Below are 19338 nucleotides of genomic sequence, written 5' to 3' on the forward strand. Positions count from 1 at the left end.
GCCGCCTGGGGGCAGCCAGGTGTCCATAAACGGTCCCCAGCCACCCCTATTTCTCCTTGGAACATCCCCCCACACACTTTTCTTAGCCCGGCCTGCTTTAGGCAGCATTGGACGAGCCCACCAGAGAAACAGACTCCTCCGGTGGGCCCTGACTTCTCCATCGGTGGAGTTGAGAGTGCTAAGGTGAGGAGCATGATGATGATGACAGAAGTTAGCATCTGCTATGTTTTCTTTTAATGCAAGTGTAAGTGTGCAGCCTGCCACCCACCCACCCCCAGACTGCAATTCCATACTGCTAGCTTGCACTTGAAATGGGGCCTTCGGCAGCGAGGTATCCATACTCAGTCCCCAGCCGCCCCTATTTGTCCTGGTGTGTCTTATACATAAGATTAAGCGCGTATACCAAAACATTACCTGTGCCCTCCCCAGTGCATTTAGTGGGAAGGAGAGCCTATCCCGCTGTAGTGTGTGCATGCCAAACCCCTGTTCATGGTACATGCGAAGATGCCTCCCACCTTGCACCTGTCATTGCAGACTTGCAACTATCCCCATTCAAGTCCTTGTCCCAGGGCAGTGTTCAATTGTACCTCTCCCATTCCTTGCAATGCAAGCGCAAGTATGCAGCCTGCCACCCACCCACCCCCAGGCTGAAATACCATACTGCTTGCTTGCTTGCACTTTAAATTGGGCCTTTTAGGCATGTGGAGGCGGAATCTGGCCACCACGCCATGGCTGTCGGCGGCCTGGTATCCATACTCAGTCCCCAGCCGCCTGGTGGCCGGGTGTCCCCGCTTGCTCCCCAGACTCCAGGGGGTGGCCGGGTGTCCATACTCGATCCCCAGCCACCCCTATTTGTCCCGGTAACCTTTCCCACACTTTTCTTAGCCTGGCCTGCTTTAGGGCAGCATTGGCCGAGCCCACCGGACTATCCGACTCCTCCGGTGGGCCCTGGCTTCTCCATCAGGGGAGTTGAGAGTGCCAAGGTGAGGAGCATGATGAGGATGATAGAAGTTAGCATCTGCTTTGTTTTGTTGTAATGCAAGCGCATGTATGTAGTAGCGGCTAGGCCTGAGGTGGTCAGCGTTTTGGCGCATATCCTACCTCCTCCGAGGATTGCTGGATGTTTTCCTGCTACTATCCAAGTTCTATGACTCCCAAAACAAAGCTTCAGGTGATAAATGATGGATGAGGTAGTGGCAAAGGAGAAAGAGCAGGAGGAACAGGGACCATTCACATCAATATCAGGCAAGTCAACCAGATATGTCTTGTAGGATATGTTTCTGTAACAAAAGGAGCGGTTCGGCTACACAGTTATAGGGCATACAGTGAGTGCAATGCCTACCAAAAATTTTGAGGCACTCCAATGCCCCTTGGAAATGACATGGAGGTCAGAGGGCGTTAACTAAACCTTTTTTTCCATTTATAGCAACTGGGTCTCCTGTGCACTGTTGGCCTAAGCAGTGAAAGGAAGGCTTTCCAAAAATTATGAGGAACTGCAATGCCCCTTACAAGAGCCATGTGTGGCACCCCAGGGGTCTGGTCACCATAGTAATAGAGATATTACGTCGGAGAGCAAGTGGGAGGTTTCCTGGTCAGGATACCTTAAACATGCAACATCCTCCTGCCCCAGTCCTGGGAGGGGAGAATTCTGCCCTTATAAACTGGATCTGGGGCGGGGTTGAGTGAGTCAGAGAACAGAGAAGAGTCAGAGTGAGATCAAGGGAAAGTAACAGCAAGGAGCTCTGTAGGAGCTAGGAGCTAAAGACCAGGGGCTGGAAGCTGAGCAGAGCTCGCCCTGGCAGAAGACAATAGGAACCGGACACAGGAGTCCGAGGCTGTGAGGACTTATATATCCAGCAGCAGAAACCAGCCGGCAGGGGATTTCAGGTCCTCTGGCCATAGAAGCCCGGAGGCTCAGTCACAAGCAAGGGACCAGCACCACCGTCGTGGAGCGGAGGCTAACAGAAGGCCCCAAGTCACCAGCCATACGGGTGAGCACTACACGGTACACTCAGGGACGTGGGCTACTTCTACCCGCTTACATCCACACTCACTGCCCTGAGTGTGCGCACACAACACCAGCCTCACCGGTCTGCCTCGCAGCGGTGGTACTCCCTGACAGCAATCCACGGGTGGCGCAGTCGGACAATTAACCTCAAAACCTAAGAAAGACTGCCACTGGTTTGACCAGCCTGAGCTTCGGAACCGGGTCACCGCCATGGAGACTACAGACCCCAGAGACCCGGCACCGGGTATCCCACACACGTGTACACATGGCCCAGGGGGCGCGTCACATGCAGTACAGCATATTACAAACATAAGTCCCATTATTGGGGAGTGAGTCTCCCATAGTATTTGCTTATGCCTTGCAAGCAAAAGCTGCCAAAAATTAGGATGGAGCAACTTGCAATGCCCCTTACAAGAGCCATGCAGTACAGCATATTACAAACATAAGTCCCATTATTGTGGAGTGGGTGTCCCATAGTATTTGCTTATACCTTGCAAGCAAAAGCTGCCAAAAATTAGGACGGAGCAACTTGCAATGCCCCTTACAAGAGCCATGCAGTACAGCATATTACGAACATAAGTCCCATTATTGGGGAGTGGGTCTCCCATAGTATTTGCTTATGCTTTCCAAGCAAAAGCTGCCAAAAATTAGGACGGAGCAACTTGCAATGCCCCTTACAAGAGCCATGCAGTACAGCATATTACAAACATAAGTCCCATTATTGGGGAGTGGATGTCCCATAGTATTTGCTTATGCTTTCCAAGCAAAAGCTGCCAAAAATTAGGACGGAGCAACTTGCAATGCCCCTTACAAGAGCCATGCAGTACAGCATATTACAAACATAAGTCCAATTATTGGGGAGTGGGTGTCCCATAGTATTTGCTTATGCCTTGCAAGCAAAAGCTGCCAAAAATTAGGACGGAGCAACTTGCAATGCCCCTTACAAGAGCCATGCAGTACAGCATATTACAAACATAAGTCCCATTATTGGGGAGTGGGTGTCCCATAGTATTTGCTTATGCTTTCCAAGCAAAAGCTGCCAAAAATTAGGACGGAGCAACTTGCAATGCCCCTTACAAGAGCCATGCAGTACAGCATATTACAAACATAAGTCCCATTATTGGGGAGTGGGTGTCCCATAGTATTTGCTTATGCTTTCCAAGCAAAAGCTGCCAAAAACTAGGACGGAGCAACTTGCAATGCCCCTTACAAGAGCCATGCAGTACAGCATATTACAAACATAAGTTCCATTATTGGGGAGTGGGTCTCCCATAGTATTTGCTTATGCCTTGCAAGCAAAAGCTGCCAAAAATTAGGATGGAGCAACTTGCAATGCCCCTTACAAGAGCCATGCAGTACAGCATATTACAAACATAAGTCCCATTATTGTGGAGTGGGTGTCCCATAGTATTTGCTTATACCTTGCAAGCAAAAGCTGCCAAAAATTAGGACGGAGCAACTTGCAATGCCCCTTACAAGAGCCATGCAGTACAGCATATTACGAACATAAGTCCCATTATTGGGGAGTGGGTCTCCCATAGTATTTGCTTATGCTTTCCAAGCAAAAGCTGCCAAAAATTAGGACGGAGCAACTTGCAATGCCCCTTACAAGAGCCATGCAGTACAGCATATTACAAACATAAGTCCCATTATTGGGGAGTGGGTGTCCCATAGTATTTGCTTATGCTTTCCAAGCAAAAGCTGCCAAAAATTAGGACGGAGCAACTTGCAATGCCCCTTACAAGAGCCATGCAGTACAGCATATTACAAACATAAGTTCCATTATTGGGGAGTGGGTGTCCCATAGTATTTGCTTATGCCTTGCAAGCAAAAGCTGCCAAAAATTAGGACGGAGCAACTTGCAATGCCCCTTACAAGAGCCATGCAGTACAGCATATTACAAACATAAGTCGCATTATTGGGGAGTGGGTCTCCCATAGTATTTGCTTATGCTTTCCAAGCAAAAGCTGCCAAAAATTAGGACGGAGCAACTTGCAATACCCCTTACAAGAGCCATGCAGTACAGCATATTACAAACATAAGTCCCATTATTGGGGAGTGGGTGTCCCATAGTATTTGCTTATGCTTTCCAAGCAAAAGCTGCCAAAAATTAGGACGGAGCAACTTGCAATGCCCCTTACAAGAGCCATGCAGTACAGCATATTACAAACATAAGTTCCATTATTGGGGAGTGGGTGTCCCATAGTATTTGCTTATGCCTTGCAAGCAAAAGCTGCCAAAAATTAGGACGGAGCAACTTGCAATGCCCCTTACAAGAGCCATGCAGTACAGCATATTACAAACATAAGTCGCATTATTGGGGAGTGGGTCTCCCATAGTATTTGCTTATGCTTTCCAAGCAAAAGCTGCCAAAAATTAGGACGGAGCAACTTGCAATACCCCTTACAAGAGCCATGCAGTACAGCATATTACAAACATAAGTCCCATTATTGGGGAGTGGGTGTCCCATATTATTTGCTTATGCCTTGCAAGCAAAAGCTGGCAAAAATTAGGACGGAGGAACTTGCAATGCTGGCACTCTGGTGGTATAGTGGTGGTGGAGGCTGAGGATAAGGAGAAGAAGATAAAACCACCGAAACGAGGAAGCGTATACCCATGTGTGGGTGTGAAGCGGTGCATGTGAATACACCTCCCGAAATAACACAGTGGATTTGACTTTATGTTACTCTGCTGTCATTTGTTGGTGATGAGAAGTCTGGCCCAATCCAGCCCTTGTTCATTTTGATAAGGGTCAGCTTGTCAGCATTGTCAGTTGACAGGCGAGTGCGCTTATCAGTTATAATTCCCCCAGCGGCACAGAGGAATCATGGAGGACGCTGGTACGGTCGGCAAGGTACTCCCTCACCATCTTTTGAAACTTTCCACTCCTTGTGAGAGTACCCCGCGCCTCAGGGCCTGTAAGCTGGGCGAGTGTCAGAAAACTGTCCCAGAACGTTGACAGTGTTCCCCTGCCTCTGCTGGATTGGAGTTGCATCTCTCTCGCCTGTACGCCTTGGTTGGGCAACGAACTGTGACCTCTGCCGCTAGCGTGTTCAGATGGGAATTTTTTTAAGAGTTCTGCAGCAAGGGCCTTCTGGTACTGCCCCATTTTTGTAGACCTCTCCACCTCAGGAATAAGAGAGTGAAAGTTCTCCTTGTAGCGGGGGTCTACAAGTGTCACCAACCAGTAATGACTGTCACCCAACATTTTGACAACGCGAGGGTCACGGTTAAGGCAGCGTAACATAAAGTCAGCCATGCGTGCCAGACTGGTAACGGGCAAGATTTCCGTGTCCTCACCAAGATGACGACTGACCATGCTCTCCTCCTCCTCTTCCTCCTCCCCCCTGTCCTCAGGCCACCCACGCTGAACCGACGGTATGACACTTGTACAGGTACTACCGTCTACAACGCATGATAGCAGCTCCTGTTCTTCCTCCTCCTCCTCCTCCTCTCCCTCATTGTCCTCCAATGCGCGTTGGGATGAGATGAGGCTGGGCTGTGTGTAATCGCCCGCTACGGCTTCTTGATCCATCTCATCATACTCTGGCTGCAATGCCTCCTCTTCAATTCTCTGCAGAGAGCGTTGCAAAAGACAGACAAGTGGGATGCTGACACTAATGATGGCGTCATCGCCACTCACCATCTTGGTGTTCTCCTCAAAGTTTGTCAGGATGGTACATATGTCAGACATCCAGGTCCACTCCTGAGATCTTATGTGTGGAGTCTGACCTGATTATCGACGGCCTTGTTGCAGCTGGTATTCCACAACTGCTCTCTTCTGCTCACAAATCCTTTGCAACATGTGGAGGGTAGAGTTCCAACGTGTGGGGACATCACACACCAGTCGGTGTGCCGGAAGCTGCAAATGCTGCTGCAACACAGCAAGGGCGGCAGAAGCTGTAGCCGACTTGCGAAAATGAGCTGACAGGCGGCGTACGTTCACGAGCAGATCTGGCAACTCGCGGTACGATTTAAGAAACTGCTGAACCACGAGGTTAAGCACATGAGCCAGGCATGGTACGTGTGTGATCTCACCTCGCCTCAGAGCCGCCACCAGGTTACGGCCATTGTCACACACGACCATGCCGGGATGTAGGTTCAGCGGTCTCAGCCACAGATCTGCCTGCTCTTTCACAGCTGCCCACAACTCACAAGCAGTGTGAAGTTTATCACCTAAGCTTATGAGCTTCATCACAGCCTGTTGCCGCTTGGCGGAGGCAGTACTTCAATGCTTCCAGCTTGTAACTGATGTAGTGATATCTGAGATGGAGGCTGAACATGAGGAGGAGGAGGAGGAGGAGGATGCGCAGGAGCTGTACACTGTGGGGGCAACTCTGACTGACATAGGGCCCGCAATCCTCGGTGTGGGGAGGATGTGTTCCGTCCCAAGGTCCGACTGGGTCCCGGCTTCCACTACGTTTACCCAGTGTGTCAGAGAGATGTACCGTTCCTGGCCACAAGCACTTGTCCACGTGTCCGTTGTCAGGTGGACTCTCCCAGTAACTGCGTTGTTGAGGGCACGGCAGATGCTTTGGGACACGTGCTTGTGTAGTGCGGGGATGGCACACCGGGCAAAATAGTGTCGGCTGGGGACCGAGTACCGAGGGACGGCCACCGCCATAAGATTGCGGAAGGATTCCGTCTCCACCAGCCTAAAAGGCAGCATTTCCAACGCAAGCAGTCGTGAAATGTGCGAATTTAGGACTGTGGCCTGTGGGGCGTTAGCTGCGAATTTCCGCTTTCGTTCAAAGGTCTGGGATATGGACAATTGAACGCTGCGGTGGGACGTGGACGTGGACGTTGATGCTGTTTCTTGAGAAACTGCCATAACAAGTGAAGACTGAGAGGAGGGGGCATCTTTACATGCAGTATGGACAGGGGATTGCCTTGCACACACAACAGGGGGTTCTATTGCACGCACAACAGTGGAAGAAGCAGTGGTGACACCCGCTGACACTGGTCGTGGACCCTGGGTTTCGCCCCACAAAGTCGGGTGCTTTGCTGCCATGTGCCTGATCATGCTGGTGGTGGTCAGGCTGGTAGTTTTGTCACCCCTGCTGATGCTGGCATGGCAGGTGGAACATATGGCCTTTTGGGGGTTATCAGCAGAGTCTTTAAAAAAATTCCAGACTCTGGAAGACCTACCGCTTGTACTGGCAACGTCCCTCGTGTTGGTGTTACGGGGAACGGTTGCCTGCCTTCTGTCTGCGGCCACCACACTGCTTCTTCCTGTCTGTTGGGGTACTCTGCCTCCCTCCCCCTGTGTGCTGCTGGCCTCACTCTGCATGTCCTCCTTCCACGTTGGGTCAGTTACTAGATCATCCACCACCTCCTCCTCTTCCACTTGCGCACCACGATCCTCCTCCTCACTTCCTGGCAATTGTGTCTCGTCATCGTCCACCTCTTGTGACAGATTGCCAACGTCGACTTCCTGTGGCCGTGGCTGTTCAAATATTTGGGCATCGCAACATGGGATCTCCTCTTCCACCACTTCAAGCGTATCAGGCGAGGGGCCCAAATATGGAAATGGACCAGTGAACAGCTCTTCAGAGTGTCCAAGTGTGGGATCACTTGCTGTCTGACGACACTCGGCATGGTGGGAGGAAGGAGCATCAGGGTGAGGAGGAGTATGCGGTCGAGACTCACGGCTACTAAGAGTTGACCGTGTGGAAGACAGACCGGAGGAGATGGTGCCCAGGTAACTGGAAGTATTATCTGCTATCCAATTAATAACCTGTTCACACTGATCAGTTCTCAATACTGGTGTTGTTCTGTGCTTCCCTAGTAATTCGGTCAAGAAGTGGGAGCGAGAAGATGTGGCTGTTGGTTGTGGCACATTTTCACCTTGGCCACGGCCCCGTCCTCTGCACGAACCATCACCACAACGTCCACTTCCACGTCCCTTGCCACGCGCCTTGCTCATTGTAAATGAAGTAAAATAGCTTACACTTGCACTATCAATGGAAAAAGGGTAATAAAGAGTAGATTAGAACCGTGGAAGAGGAAAACCACAGTTATTGTTTACTGGGGTATACCACACTTTTTTAAATAGAGATATTTGCGGCTGAACAGTGAGCGACACACTCAAACTGCTTTTTTTTTAGATACCAAAGGCCCAAAACTGGATAGTACAGCGATTTGATCCGTGGAACTGCGAAACCACACTGGGATGTCGGGCCTACACAAGACTATTTTCAACAGATATATTTTTGTGTCACAACAGTCAGGAGACACAACTGTTTTTCTTTACGGAAAAAACTACCAAAAGCTGAATAATAGAGATTTTTTACCGTGGGATGGCAAAACCACAGTTATTGTTTACTGGGGTATACCACACATTTTTAAATAGAGATATTTGCGGCTGAACAGTGAGCGACACACTCAAACTGCTTTTTTTTTAGATACCAAAGGCCCAAAACTGGATAGTACAGCGATTTGACCCATGGAACTGCGAAACCACACTGGGATGTCGGGCCTACACAAGACTATTTTCAACAGATATATTTTTGTGTCACAACAGTCAGGAGACACAACTGTTTTTCTTTACGGAAAAAACTACCAAAAGCTGAATAATAGAGATTTTTTACCGTGGGATGGCAAAACCACAGTTATTGTTTACTGGGGTATACCACACTTTTTTAAATAGAGATATTTGCGGCTGAACAGTGAGCGACACACTCAAACTGCTTTTTTTTTAGATACCAAAGGCCCAAAACTGGATAGTACAGCGATTTGACCCATGGAACTGCGAAACCACACTGGGATGTCGGGCCTACGCAAGAGTATTTTCAACAGATATATTTTTGTGTCACAACAGTCAGGAGACACTACTGTTTTTCTTTACGGAAAATATACCAAAACCTGAATAATAGAGATTTTTTACCGTGGGATGGCAAAACCACAGTTATTGTTTACTGGGGTATACCAGACTTTTTTAAATATATAGATTTGCGGCTGAACAGTGAGCGACACACTCAAACTGTTTTTTTTTTTAGATACAAATGGCCCAAAATGGATAATACAGAGGTTTGAACCATGGAAGTGCAAAACAACACTTCTGTTTCTCTAGCCTACACCAGACTATTTTCAACAGTTATATTTGTGTCTGAAAAATCAGAGACACGCTTTTTTTTTGGGGGGGGGGGGACACACCAAAAGGTTAATAAGACGGGTATTTGTACAGTGTGAAGGAGGAAAAAAAAAAGGAGGATTTAGATGAAAAAAAAAGGATTTTTCCTGGCCCCCGACACCTGGTGCTAAGTCCAGCAATTTCAGCAACAGGAGCACACAGTACTGTAATGCAGCATTTGCTGGTATAACCACTGTGTCTCCTATACAGCCTGCCTCCCTGGTATCTGGGATGGATATTAGTCCTGAAAAGGACTGTTTGTTTGTTCTGGCAGCCTTTACAGACCCTACACTAACTATTTCGCAGTTTATATCTCTCCCTAAATCAGCAGCGCTGTCCCTACACTGTCTAATCCGGAGCGACTGTGTCCAAGATGGCGGCGCCCGGTTTTAAATACTCGAGGTGACGCTGTGCGGCTAGCCAATCACTGTAATGCCCACAACCAACATGGCTGCAGCATTACAGTGACTGGCTGACAATCCCTGCATGTTCATTGGCTCTGTAAAGAGCGCCAAACATGCAGGGCGGAAACCCGAGCTCCCGCCCGAGTAACCCGGAAATGCTCGGTGCTCGCCGAACATCCCGAGTAGCGTGATGCTCGGGCGAGTACCGAGCAGTGTGGAGCATGTTCGCTCAACACTAATCATTACCTTTCTCAGGGGACCCTTCTAATAAAAAGAAGTCGACAGCCCCCCTAACATATCAACATATCAATGGCCCTTTTAAAATCTGCAAATAAATGTACAAATACAGGGACTGTACATGATAAGAAAAAAAACTTTATATTTTTTTCAGAAACAGCACCACATCAGTCCTTTTATATGAACAGAGCTGAACACAACGTGTGTGAACATAGCCTAACTAGATGTAAGTGTATGTTGTGATGACAGCACAGTAACTCAGTGGTTAGCACTATTGCTTTGCATTTATCCCCAATTAAATATACTGCAAATTTCTTAACTTCTCTTATATTACTGATTCATTATTTAATTCTAGACACTTGCAACACCATGACATCCATAAATTCTTTAAAGATGATGTGTACAGAAAGAAGGTCATCATCTTGGTATAATATATCTCTTTCTTAAAATTGTCAAGAAGTACAGCCTCCTCTGTAGTCACCATAGGACCAACACAGAATTCCATCCACCAGATCAGTGTTTCCCAAACTCCCGTCCTCACAGCCCTCAACACATCTTGTTTTCAGGATTTCCTTAGGGTTGTACAGGTGAGGGAATGGCATTATACTGCATATTAACCTGCTTTCAAAAAACCCTATTATTTACCACACTCAATAAACATGACATACGCAGATTTGGTTGGAAAAATTTATGGCCACGGCCTTTATTAAAATTTCTTATACTTAAAAAACCATAACTTTAATAAAACTCTTATAACACCGCAGCTTAGCCATAAGCTCAAGCCCGTTTACCTTACCAACCTGGTGTCCATTCAGTCTCCTGAACGACTAACCCCAAACGGCCATCGTGACTAAAAAGATACGCATGGCCCCGCCCCACCAAGGGCCAACTCAACCATTGCTTGTAAATTTAGGTTGAATATGTCAAGACCTACATCAGATAGGTGAACACAATCAACCTGAAAAAGGCCTGGCAATCCCCCTTCCAAATCCACGTGTCTAAATGAAAACCCACCAATTAGTGGCATGAATTTACTCAAAGACCTGTTTAACCTTTTATGTATTTTCTCACAAAACTTCAGCTCCGCTAAACTAACCCACAAAAGCCTGGAAATAACCTCAGAAAGTATAATCTTAACATTATAAAATGACTTCTTTAACTCTAACAAACTCTTCTTCACCTGGAATAACAGGTCAATAGTGCCCAACTTTCCAATGTCGTTTCCTCCTAGGTCTACGATAATGATGTCAGGGGCTGGAGCTCGAATACTCATTAGGGTCACTTGATCCAAAAGACCGTCCCATCTTTGTCCACTAATTCCAAACCAAAAAATTCTCACTTTATCCGAAGACAATGATAAATTTGGCCCGTCGCAGCGCTGTTGCGCCCTCCATTCAGCCCATCGGATAAATGAATGGCCCAAAATCCAGACTGTGACACCTAGAAAAACTACAACAGAAAAAAAACAATAGTGTTAATTATCTCCTAATGTACAACTTATAACATTTCGAATCCCACCTTCCCAATCTCTTAATGACTTCCTCACTCAATCCCAATCTGGCGGCCTCTGTCGCAGCACCAATCCTAAAGGAATGAGTAGAAAAATATATATCTCCCAACTGCATCACCGACAAACACTTTTTAAGAATACTCCTAAACTGGAATTGCGTCAGAGGCTCACCAGACCGATGAAGCAGGAACTTCTCTCCATTTGCCGGGCGAATATCCAAGTAGCTCTTCACCATGCCGACTGGACAGATAGCTGCATCAGAAAAACATTTTAAATGAATACCACAACCTTTACCGGACTGATCTGTCTTTGACCTAGCTATAAAAAGCATTAATGATTTTTTTCCCAACTTCACGTGCTGCCATGACAATCCTTCTGTGCCCGTCTTACTTCTGGGTAACAGCTCACCTATATGAAGAGCTCCAAAAAACATTAAAACTGCTGCTGTGGAAAATAAAATAGCCTCAAATTCATTATAACAACAAGTAAATGCCACTTCACACAGATTTCTTAGCATAGTTGGGGAAATCGGGCACCTTCCATCACGAACAAAACGCTTCCTCTTGTACCCCTTCAATACCTGCTTAATTAAAAAATAATCATTAATTGGACGCTGACCCAGAATTTTAAGAAATAAAGAAATACCGGATACATTTTTTGCTATTGTTGAATATGCAAACCCTTTATCAATACATGTCAACACAAAAGTTAAAGCAGCCTGCTCCGAACACCTGTCAGCTCTCAACCTGCCACCCGCACAGAATTCTGACCACAGCTCCCAAGACGCCAGGTAACCCTTCCAGGTTGAACCCGCTAGTGACCTCTGCAACAATTCAATTATTAGGCACAGATTATTCCCCAAAAATATCCTGGACAATCCTCTCCTATCCGTTGAGCGCGGGGTGCGAGCCTGAAGAAATCTGAGAACTGTAAATGAGAAAGTGATTCAGCAACTGCACTATATTTATTATCAACTTCTACCGCCTTCAGCCAAATGTTCCTTTTGAGACACAACAGAACTAAATGCCTGAGCAGTCTAACTACTAATTTACATTTACTTGACAAGCAATTCACAGCAAGAACTACTCCTTTCCTACTGGAATGAATGAGAATATTCCTATTAGACAACTGCTCTCCCCAAATCGCTATTGACACCAAAATGGGAAAAAATTTCTAACAAAATTATATAATTTAAAACGCCATTTTTTAACCAGGCAGGGTGCCATTTCTCTGCACACCACTTACCACCCAGATAGATACCAAAACCTAAGGAAGAATTTACATCCATATACCACTCCAATTCAACCTCAGCAACAAAGGCAGACCGCCAGATTGATAGGCGATTAAAATACTGCAAAAAATCTAACCAGACTTCTAAATCTTCCTTGACCTCCTTGGTTATGCGCACATGAAACTGTGGGTTCCCAACTCCTGTAATGTGCGCAGACAAGCGTCTACTGAAAACTACCCATAGGCATAACTCTAGACGCAAAGGCTAGCAAACCCAACACAGACTCAACTTCTTTGACCATTGCTTTCTTCTTACTGAATAATGCTAGCAATGCATTCCTACATTTGTCAATCTTAACTAAAGGTAATCGACACTTGCCCTTAACTGGATCTACTACAATACCTAAATATTCAATGCAACTAACCGGATGAATAGTTTTCCCTCTAGCTAGTGGGATACCAAACTCCACACAAATTGATTGAAAGATAGCTAACAGCTCACTACAAACATCAGAATCAGCTGGGCCTACAAAAAGAAAATCGTCCAAGTAGTGCGCTATACCGCCCTTCATGGACTTGACTGCTGTCACCCACTCCATAAATGAAGCAAACGCCTCAAAATAAAAACACGATACTGAACAACCCATAGGCAGGCATTTATCTACATAGAAAGAACCATTAAACTGAAAACTAAGAGAATTAAACCCACTAGGGTGTATAGGCAGCAGCCTAAAGGCAGATTCTATGTCGGCCTTGGCCATTAAAGCCCCAGGCCCAAAACATTTAACTATCTCCACTGCCGTATCAAATGATGTATAGCTAACAGAAATAACGCTATTGTCAATGCTGTCATTTAAAGAAGACCCGTATGGATATGATAAGTGGTGAATAAGCCTAAACGAATTTGGCTCCTTCTTAGGGACTACACCCAGAGGTGATAAACGAAAATTCTTAAACGGACGCACTCTAAAGGGGCCCGCTACTCTCCCTTCCACTATTTCTTTACTTAATTTCTTTTCTACCACCTCTGGGTGTAGATCCACAGATTTTAAATTATTCACCCATATGCAGCCTTCCCCCAGGAATTGGGGAATATAGAAACACTCCGTAAAACCGCTCTAACCAGGGGCGCATTTTCTCCAGATTTATTGGAGTCAATGCCCTTGTTAAGGTGCTCCTTTGTGGAGGGCTGTCCTGACAGGCTCACTTTTTTAAAACACCTGGACATAGGATGTGACCCTCCACAAAAGGAGCACTCGTGTTTGTATTTGCAGGTGTTGGGCCATTTACACTGTGTTTCATTGAAAGCGAAGCAAGTACCTTTCCTCATTGTAGTTTGAGCCGGTATTGGGCGCTGAACATTAGCAGGTTTGGAGGGCAACATAAGGTTCAGCCACAAACCCACATCCTTAACCCCCCATCTAAGGGATGGGTATACTGATAGTTTCTGTCTAAAATTCTCATCATAGAAATACCAGCTCAAATTACCAAAATGTTTGTATGCTTCCAATACTATTTCCACATGTTGGAAAAGCCCTGAACACTTGCTGGGAAACCTCTCACCCATAACACTGGCGTAAATACAAAAGGCTTGCAGCCAATTATTAAAAGACCGTGGAATCGGTCTGCGTCTATCATCGTCTTTCTCCAGCCGGGACAAAAAGTCCTTAGAAGCTGGCAGCAAAGACAAGATATCCAAATATTCATTACGCCAATTTTTTTTTTTTTTCTTTTACTGTTATGGGTAAGTGATAACCCAGAGGAGGACATTGCATACTAATGCTTCCTTATAACAATCCTCCCCTACCCCTTTAACCCCTGAAGCTACAGAAGTTAACATGGATTCCTGCTCCCCCCTCTCTCCCCCCAGGCCCTGGTCTAAGTGCTTCCATACCTCAGCTACACCCGGGGCCCTGAAGGACAGACTAGCTGGCCTAGAAGGCACAGCAGGGGGCTGTAATAAGTCCCTCAATGAGGACAATACATGTGACAATTGTTCCAGTGTGTAGTGTGTATCAGGATGGCTATACTCACCGCCCTCAGGCGACCCGTCCAGACTGTCCTCACGCCTGGAGACCTCGTTCTCTGCGGGCTCTCCAGCTTGCGGACCGTCAGCCTCAGGACCAGCAACAGCTTCCTCCAGCCGGTGGTCAACTGAGGCCAGCTTGGTCCTTGTGTGTGGGGTGACATCAGTGGCACCCCTGCGTCCTCGCCTCCTCCCTGGTGTCCCGTGCGCCCTCACTGGGGATGGAGAGTATACCACTCTCCTCCTCCTGCTCCTGGCTCCGGTGCGCAGGACCGCGCCGCCGGATGATGTCATCAGGGCTTCCGGCTCAGCGTCGGTGATGCGCTCCTCCAGTGCTTCCTGTTCTCCATTCAGTCTGTAGGCGGCACTCGGTCCGGGCTCATCTCCCTCATCCTGGTCCAGGCATCGACGGATCCACGACAGGGCACCTTCCTCCCCCAAGGAACCTATCAGCAGCTGTCGCATAGGGAAGAAGTAGTCTTCCCCCTGCGACACCTCACTGACAGGCTGGCTACCTGAACCAATCCCCAGCATGGCGGGAAACCGTTCCAGCCACATTAACCCTTTCAGGAGAGGAAAACAATGCATAATAATGCCATGCATTCCCCTCCTGATGGTCTGGGTCTTAACATTATCATCAAGGCATCAGAAATCGCACAGGTTCTCTCACATGTCCAATATTAAGGAAATCCTGAAAACATGATGTGTTGGGAGTCATGGGGACTGGAGTTTGGGAAACACCGCACTAGAGGTGAACAGTGAAGGATCCAATTTATGACACCAAGCAGAGATCTTGAGCAGCATGAGAAACTGATACACAAAATAAATAGGAAATTGTATAAACTTGCAGAAACTGTAACATTTCTGTAATTCTTCAATAATTTAATAAGTGTAACTGGGGAAAGGGCTTCTTTTGCATCCTATGACCTTATCTGATGGAGGGTGAACTCAGGGTGTGTGCTGATATAGTCTAGAAAAAGATAAGAGCACCAAGTGCCAAAGGTTATTGAGACAGTCATATTGCACTAAGGCGAGAAAGAAGTCTATCAACCATAGGACAAAAGTGTTTGGACTGCTTGAAAATCAGCCTTCCCTGAAATGGCAGGACCGGGCTACAGGACTGTTCTGCTACTGATTTTTATACTGGTGCCAGCACAGGCACAGTGGATAATATTTGGTGGCAACAGAGCCAAGGAAGCAACCACAACTGTACGTCACATTCCAGAGGAAACAGGTACGGAATGGGAACATGAAAGCTGTACATATTACTGACTGCCATGGGATCTCTATAGATGTGAGTTTAGAGAATGAGATGTATGACTTTCCCATTATTATGAGATCCAGATTATGTTGAGTTAACTATTTTTGTTCTGGGTACACCTGTTGCAACAAGCTCTACTATCATGCAAACATTTTTTTCTTGAATTCTTTAGAAGACAGGGCTTGAGTTGCCATAAAACATAAATGAAAGGCTAAAAGGGGTTGTCTACTTTGACGATAGGCTGGTGCTGGGACTCACCTCATTCAGTCGTAATCTGTTGGGTAACAGAACAGTAAATGACTGATTCCCTTGTAGCCCATATAGAAGAAATAGAGCATTACATGGTGCTCATTAAGGTCAATGGTTTGGCCAGTATATGCCCAGACAGGCTACGTTCTCCAAAGACCAACACTTTTTAGCTACTCCAGCCTCATGCACAGATGATTCACTGAAGGACCTCCTCCTATTAACTCAGAGTGGCCAACTATAGTAATCTAGACCGGTTTTCTGGTACCATAACATTGATGTCTTGTACTTAAAGGGGTTGTACTCTACCTTTAAAGGACCAAAAGAGGTTAAAAAAAAAAGATATTCATGTCCTGGACTGGCAACGCTTCTTCCTATTCAATGCTCTGTATTTTCTTATGCTCGGAAGAAATGTAACTGCTGAAGTCGATCAGAAGTAACTGATTGGCTGCAGCCTCTCTATTGGATGTTAATCGAAGAAAGTTGTGAGGGGCACAGTGCCGAACGTGGAGGATCGGTTCCATTTAGGGATATGAGTTTCACCTCCCTAGGCTCATTAATGAAGGGGTTGACCGCTACTTTAAGGTGCCTATTAGTGTTGAGCGAACATGCTCGACACTGCTCGGTACTCGCCCGAGCATCACGCTACTCGGGATGTTCGGCGAGCACCGAGCATTTCCGGGTTACTCGGGCGGGAGCTCGGGTCTCCGCCCTGCTTGTTTGGCGCTCTTTACAGAGCCAATGAACATGCAGGGATTGCCAGCCAGTCACTGTAATGCCGCAGCCATGTTGTTTGTGGGCATTACAGTGATTGGCTGGCCGCACAGCGTCACCTCGAGTATTTAAACCGGGCGCCGCCATCTTGGACACAGACGGCTGGGATCAGACAGTGTAGGGACAGCGCTGCTGATTTAGGGAGAGATATATCCTGCAAAATAGTTAGTGTAGGGTCTGTAAAGGCTGCCAGATCAAACAAACAGTCCTTCTCAGGACTAATATCCATCCCAGGTATATCAGGCAGGCAGGCCGGCAGGCTGTATAGGAGACGGAGTGGTTATACCAGCAAACGCTGCATTACAGTCCCGTGTGCTGCTCCTGTTGCTGAAATTGCTGGACTTAGCTCCAGGTCCCGGGGGCCAGGAAAAATCCTTTTTTTTAATCTAAATCCTCTTTTTTTTTTCCTCCTTCACAATGTACAAATACCCATCTTATTAACCTTTTGGTGCCCCCCCCCCCAAAAAAAAAGTGTGCCTCTGATTTTTCAGACACAAATATATCTGTTGAAAATAGTCTGGTGTAGGCCAGAGAAATAGAAGAGTGGTTTTGCAGTTCTATGGGCCATTTGTATCTAAAAAAAACAGTTTGAGTGTGTCGCTCACTGTTCAGCCGCAAATATATATATATTTTAAAAAGCCTGGTATACACCAGTAAATTATTACTGTGGTTTTGGTGTTCCACGGTAAAACATCTCTATTATCCTGTTTTTGGCATTTTTTGCTGTATAAAAATAATAAGTGTCTCCCTGATTTTTCAGACACAAATATATCTGTTGAAAATAGTCTGGTGTAGGCCAGAGAGACAGAAGTGTGCTTTTGCTGTTCCACGGTAAAAAATCTCTATTATCCTGCTTTTTGCATTTTTTGCTGTAAAAAAAAAAAAAAATAGTGTCTCCCTGATTTTTCAGACACAAATATATCTGTTGAAAATAGTCTGGTGTAGGCCCGAGAAATACAAGTGTGGTTTTGCAGTTCCATGGTACAAACCTCTGTATTATCCACTTTTGGGCCATTTGTATCTAAAAAAAACAGTTTGAGTGTGTCGCTCACTGTTCAGCCGCAAATATATATATATTTTAAAAAGCCTGGTATACACCAGTAAATTATTACTGTGGTTTTGATGTTCCACGGTAAAACATCTCTATTATCCTGTTTTTGGCATTTTTTGCTGTATAAAAATAATAATAGTGTCTCCCTGATTTTTCAGACACAAATATATCTGTTGAAAATAGTCTAGTGTAGGCCAGAGAGACAGAAGTGTGCTTTTGCTGTTCCATGGTAAAAAATCTCTATTATCCTGCTTTTTGCATTTTTTGCTGTAAAAAAAAAAAAAATAGTGTCTCCCGGATTTTTCAGACACAAATATATCTGTTGAAAATAGTCTGGTGTAGGCCAGAGAGACAGAAGTGTGCTTTTGCTGTTCCACGGTAAAAAATCTCTATTATCCTGCTTTTTGCATTTTTTGCTGTAAGAAAAAAAAAAAAATAGTGTCTCCCTGATTTTTCAGACACAAATATATCTGTTGAAAATAGTCGGGTGTAGGCCCGAGAAATACAAGTGTGGTTTTGCAGTTCCACGGTACAAACCTCTGTATTATCCACTTTTGGGCCATTTGTATCTAAAAAAAACAGTTTGAGTGTGTCGCTCACTGTTCAGCCGCAAATATATATATATTTTAAAAAGCCTGGTATACACCAGTAAATTATTACTGTGGTTTTGATGTTCCACGGTAAAACATCTCTATTATCCTGTTTTTGCCATTTTTTGCTGTATAAAAATAATAATAGTGTCTCCCTGATTTTTCAGACACAAATATATCTGTTGAAAATAGTCTGGTGTAGGCCAGAGAGACAGAAGTGTGCTTTTGCTGTTCCACGGTAAAAAATCTCTATTATCCTGCTTTTTGCATTTTTTGCCGTAAAAAAAAAAAAAAATAGTGTCTCCCTGATGTTTCAGACACAAATATATCTGTTGAAAATAGTCTGGTGTAGGCCCGAGAAATACAAGTGTGGTTTTGCAGTTCCACGGTACAAACCTCTGTATTATCCACTTTTGAGCCATTTGTATCTAAAAAAAACAGTTTGAGTGTGTCGCTCACTGTTCAGCCGCAAATATATATATATTTTAAAAAGCCTGGTATACACCAGTAAATTATTACTGTGGTTTTGATGTTCCACGGTAAAACATCTCTATTATCCTGTTTTTGGCATTTTTTGCTGTATAAAAATAATAATAGTGTCTCCCTGATTTTTCAGACACAGATATATCTGTTCAAAATAGTCTGGTGTAGGCCAGAGAGACAGAAGTGTGCTTTTGCTGTTCCACGGTAAAAAATCTCTATTATCCTGCTTTTTGCATTTTTTGCTGTAAAAAAAAAAAAAATAGTGTCTCCCTGATTTTTCAGACACAAATATATCTGTTGGAAATAGTCTGGTGTAGGCCCGAGAAATACAAGTGTGGTTTTGCAGTTCCACGGTACAAACCTCTGTATTATCCACTTTTGGGCCA

At 45.6% G+C, this 19338-nt stretch overlaps 1 protein-coding gene across 2 annotated transcripts in view; it reads left to right on the forward strand.

The window, feature by feature from the left end:
• The first annotated feature begins 15531 nt into the window (after positions 1-15531).
• Positions 15532-19338, forward strand: part of LOC141272540 (uncharacterized) — a 48867-nt gene continuing 45060 nt past the window's right edge. For both annotated transcript variants that reach the window (XM_073683361.1, XM_073683362.1), the window contains exon 1: positions 15532-15781. In XM_073683361.1, coding sequence (XP_073539462.1) covers positions 15646-15781 — 136 coding nt within the window. In that variant the 5' untranslated portion in view covers positions 15532-15645. The remainder of the gene's footprint in view (positions 15782-19338) is intronic.

The sequence above is a fragment of the Phyllobates terribilis genome, unplaced genomic scaffold (genome assembly GCF_046119375.1).
Source record: "Phyllobates terribilis strain yellow unplaced genomic scaffold, ASM4611937v1 Scaffold_5__5_contigs__length_657084704, whole genome shotgun sequence".
NCBI lineage: Eukaryota > Metazoa > Chordata > Amphibia > Anura > Dendrobatidae > Phyllobates > Phyllobates terribilis.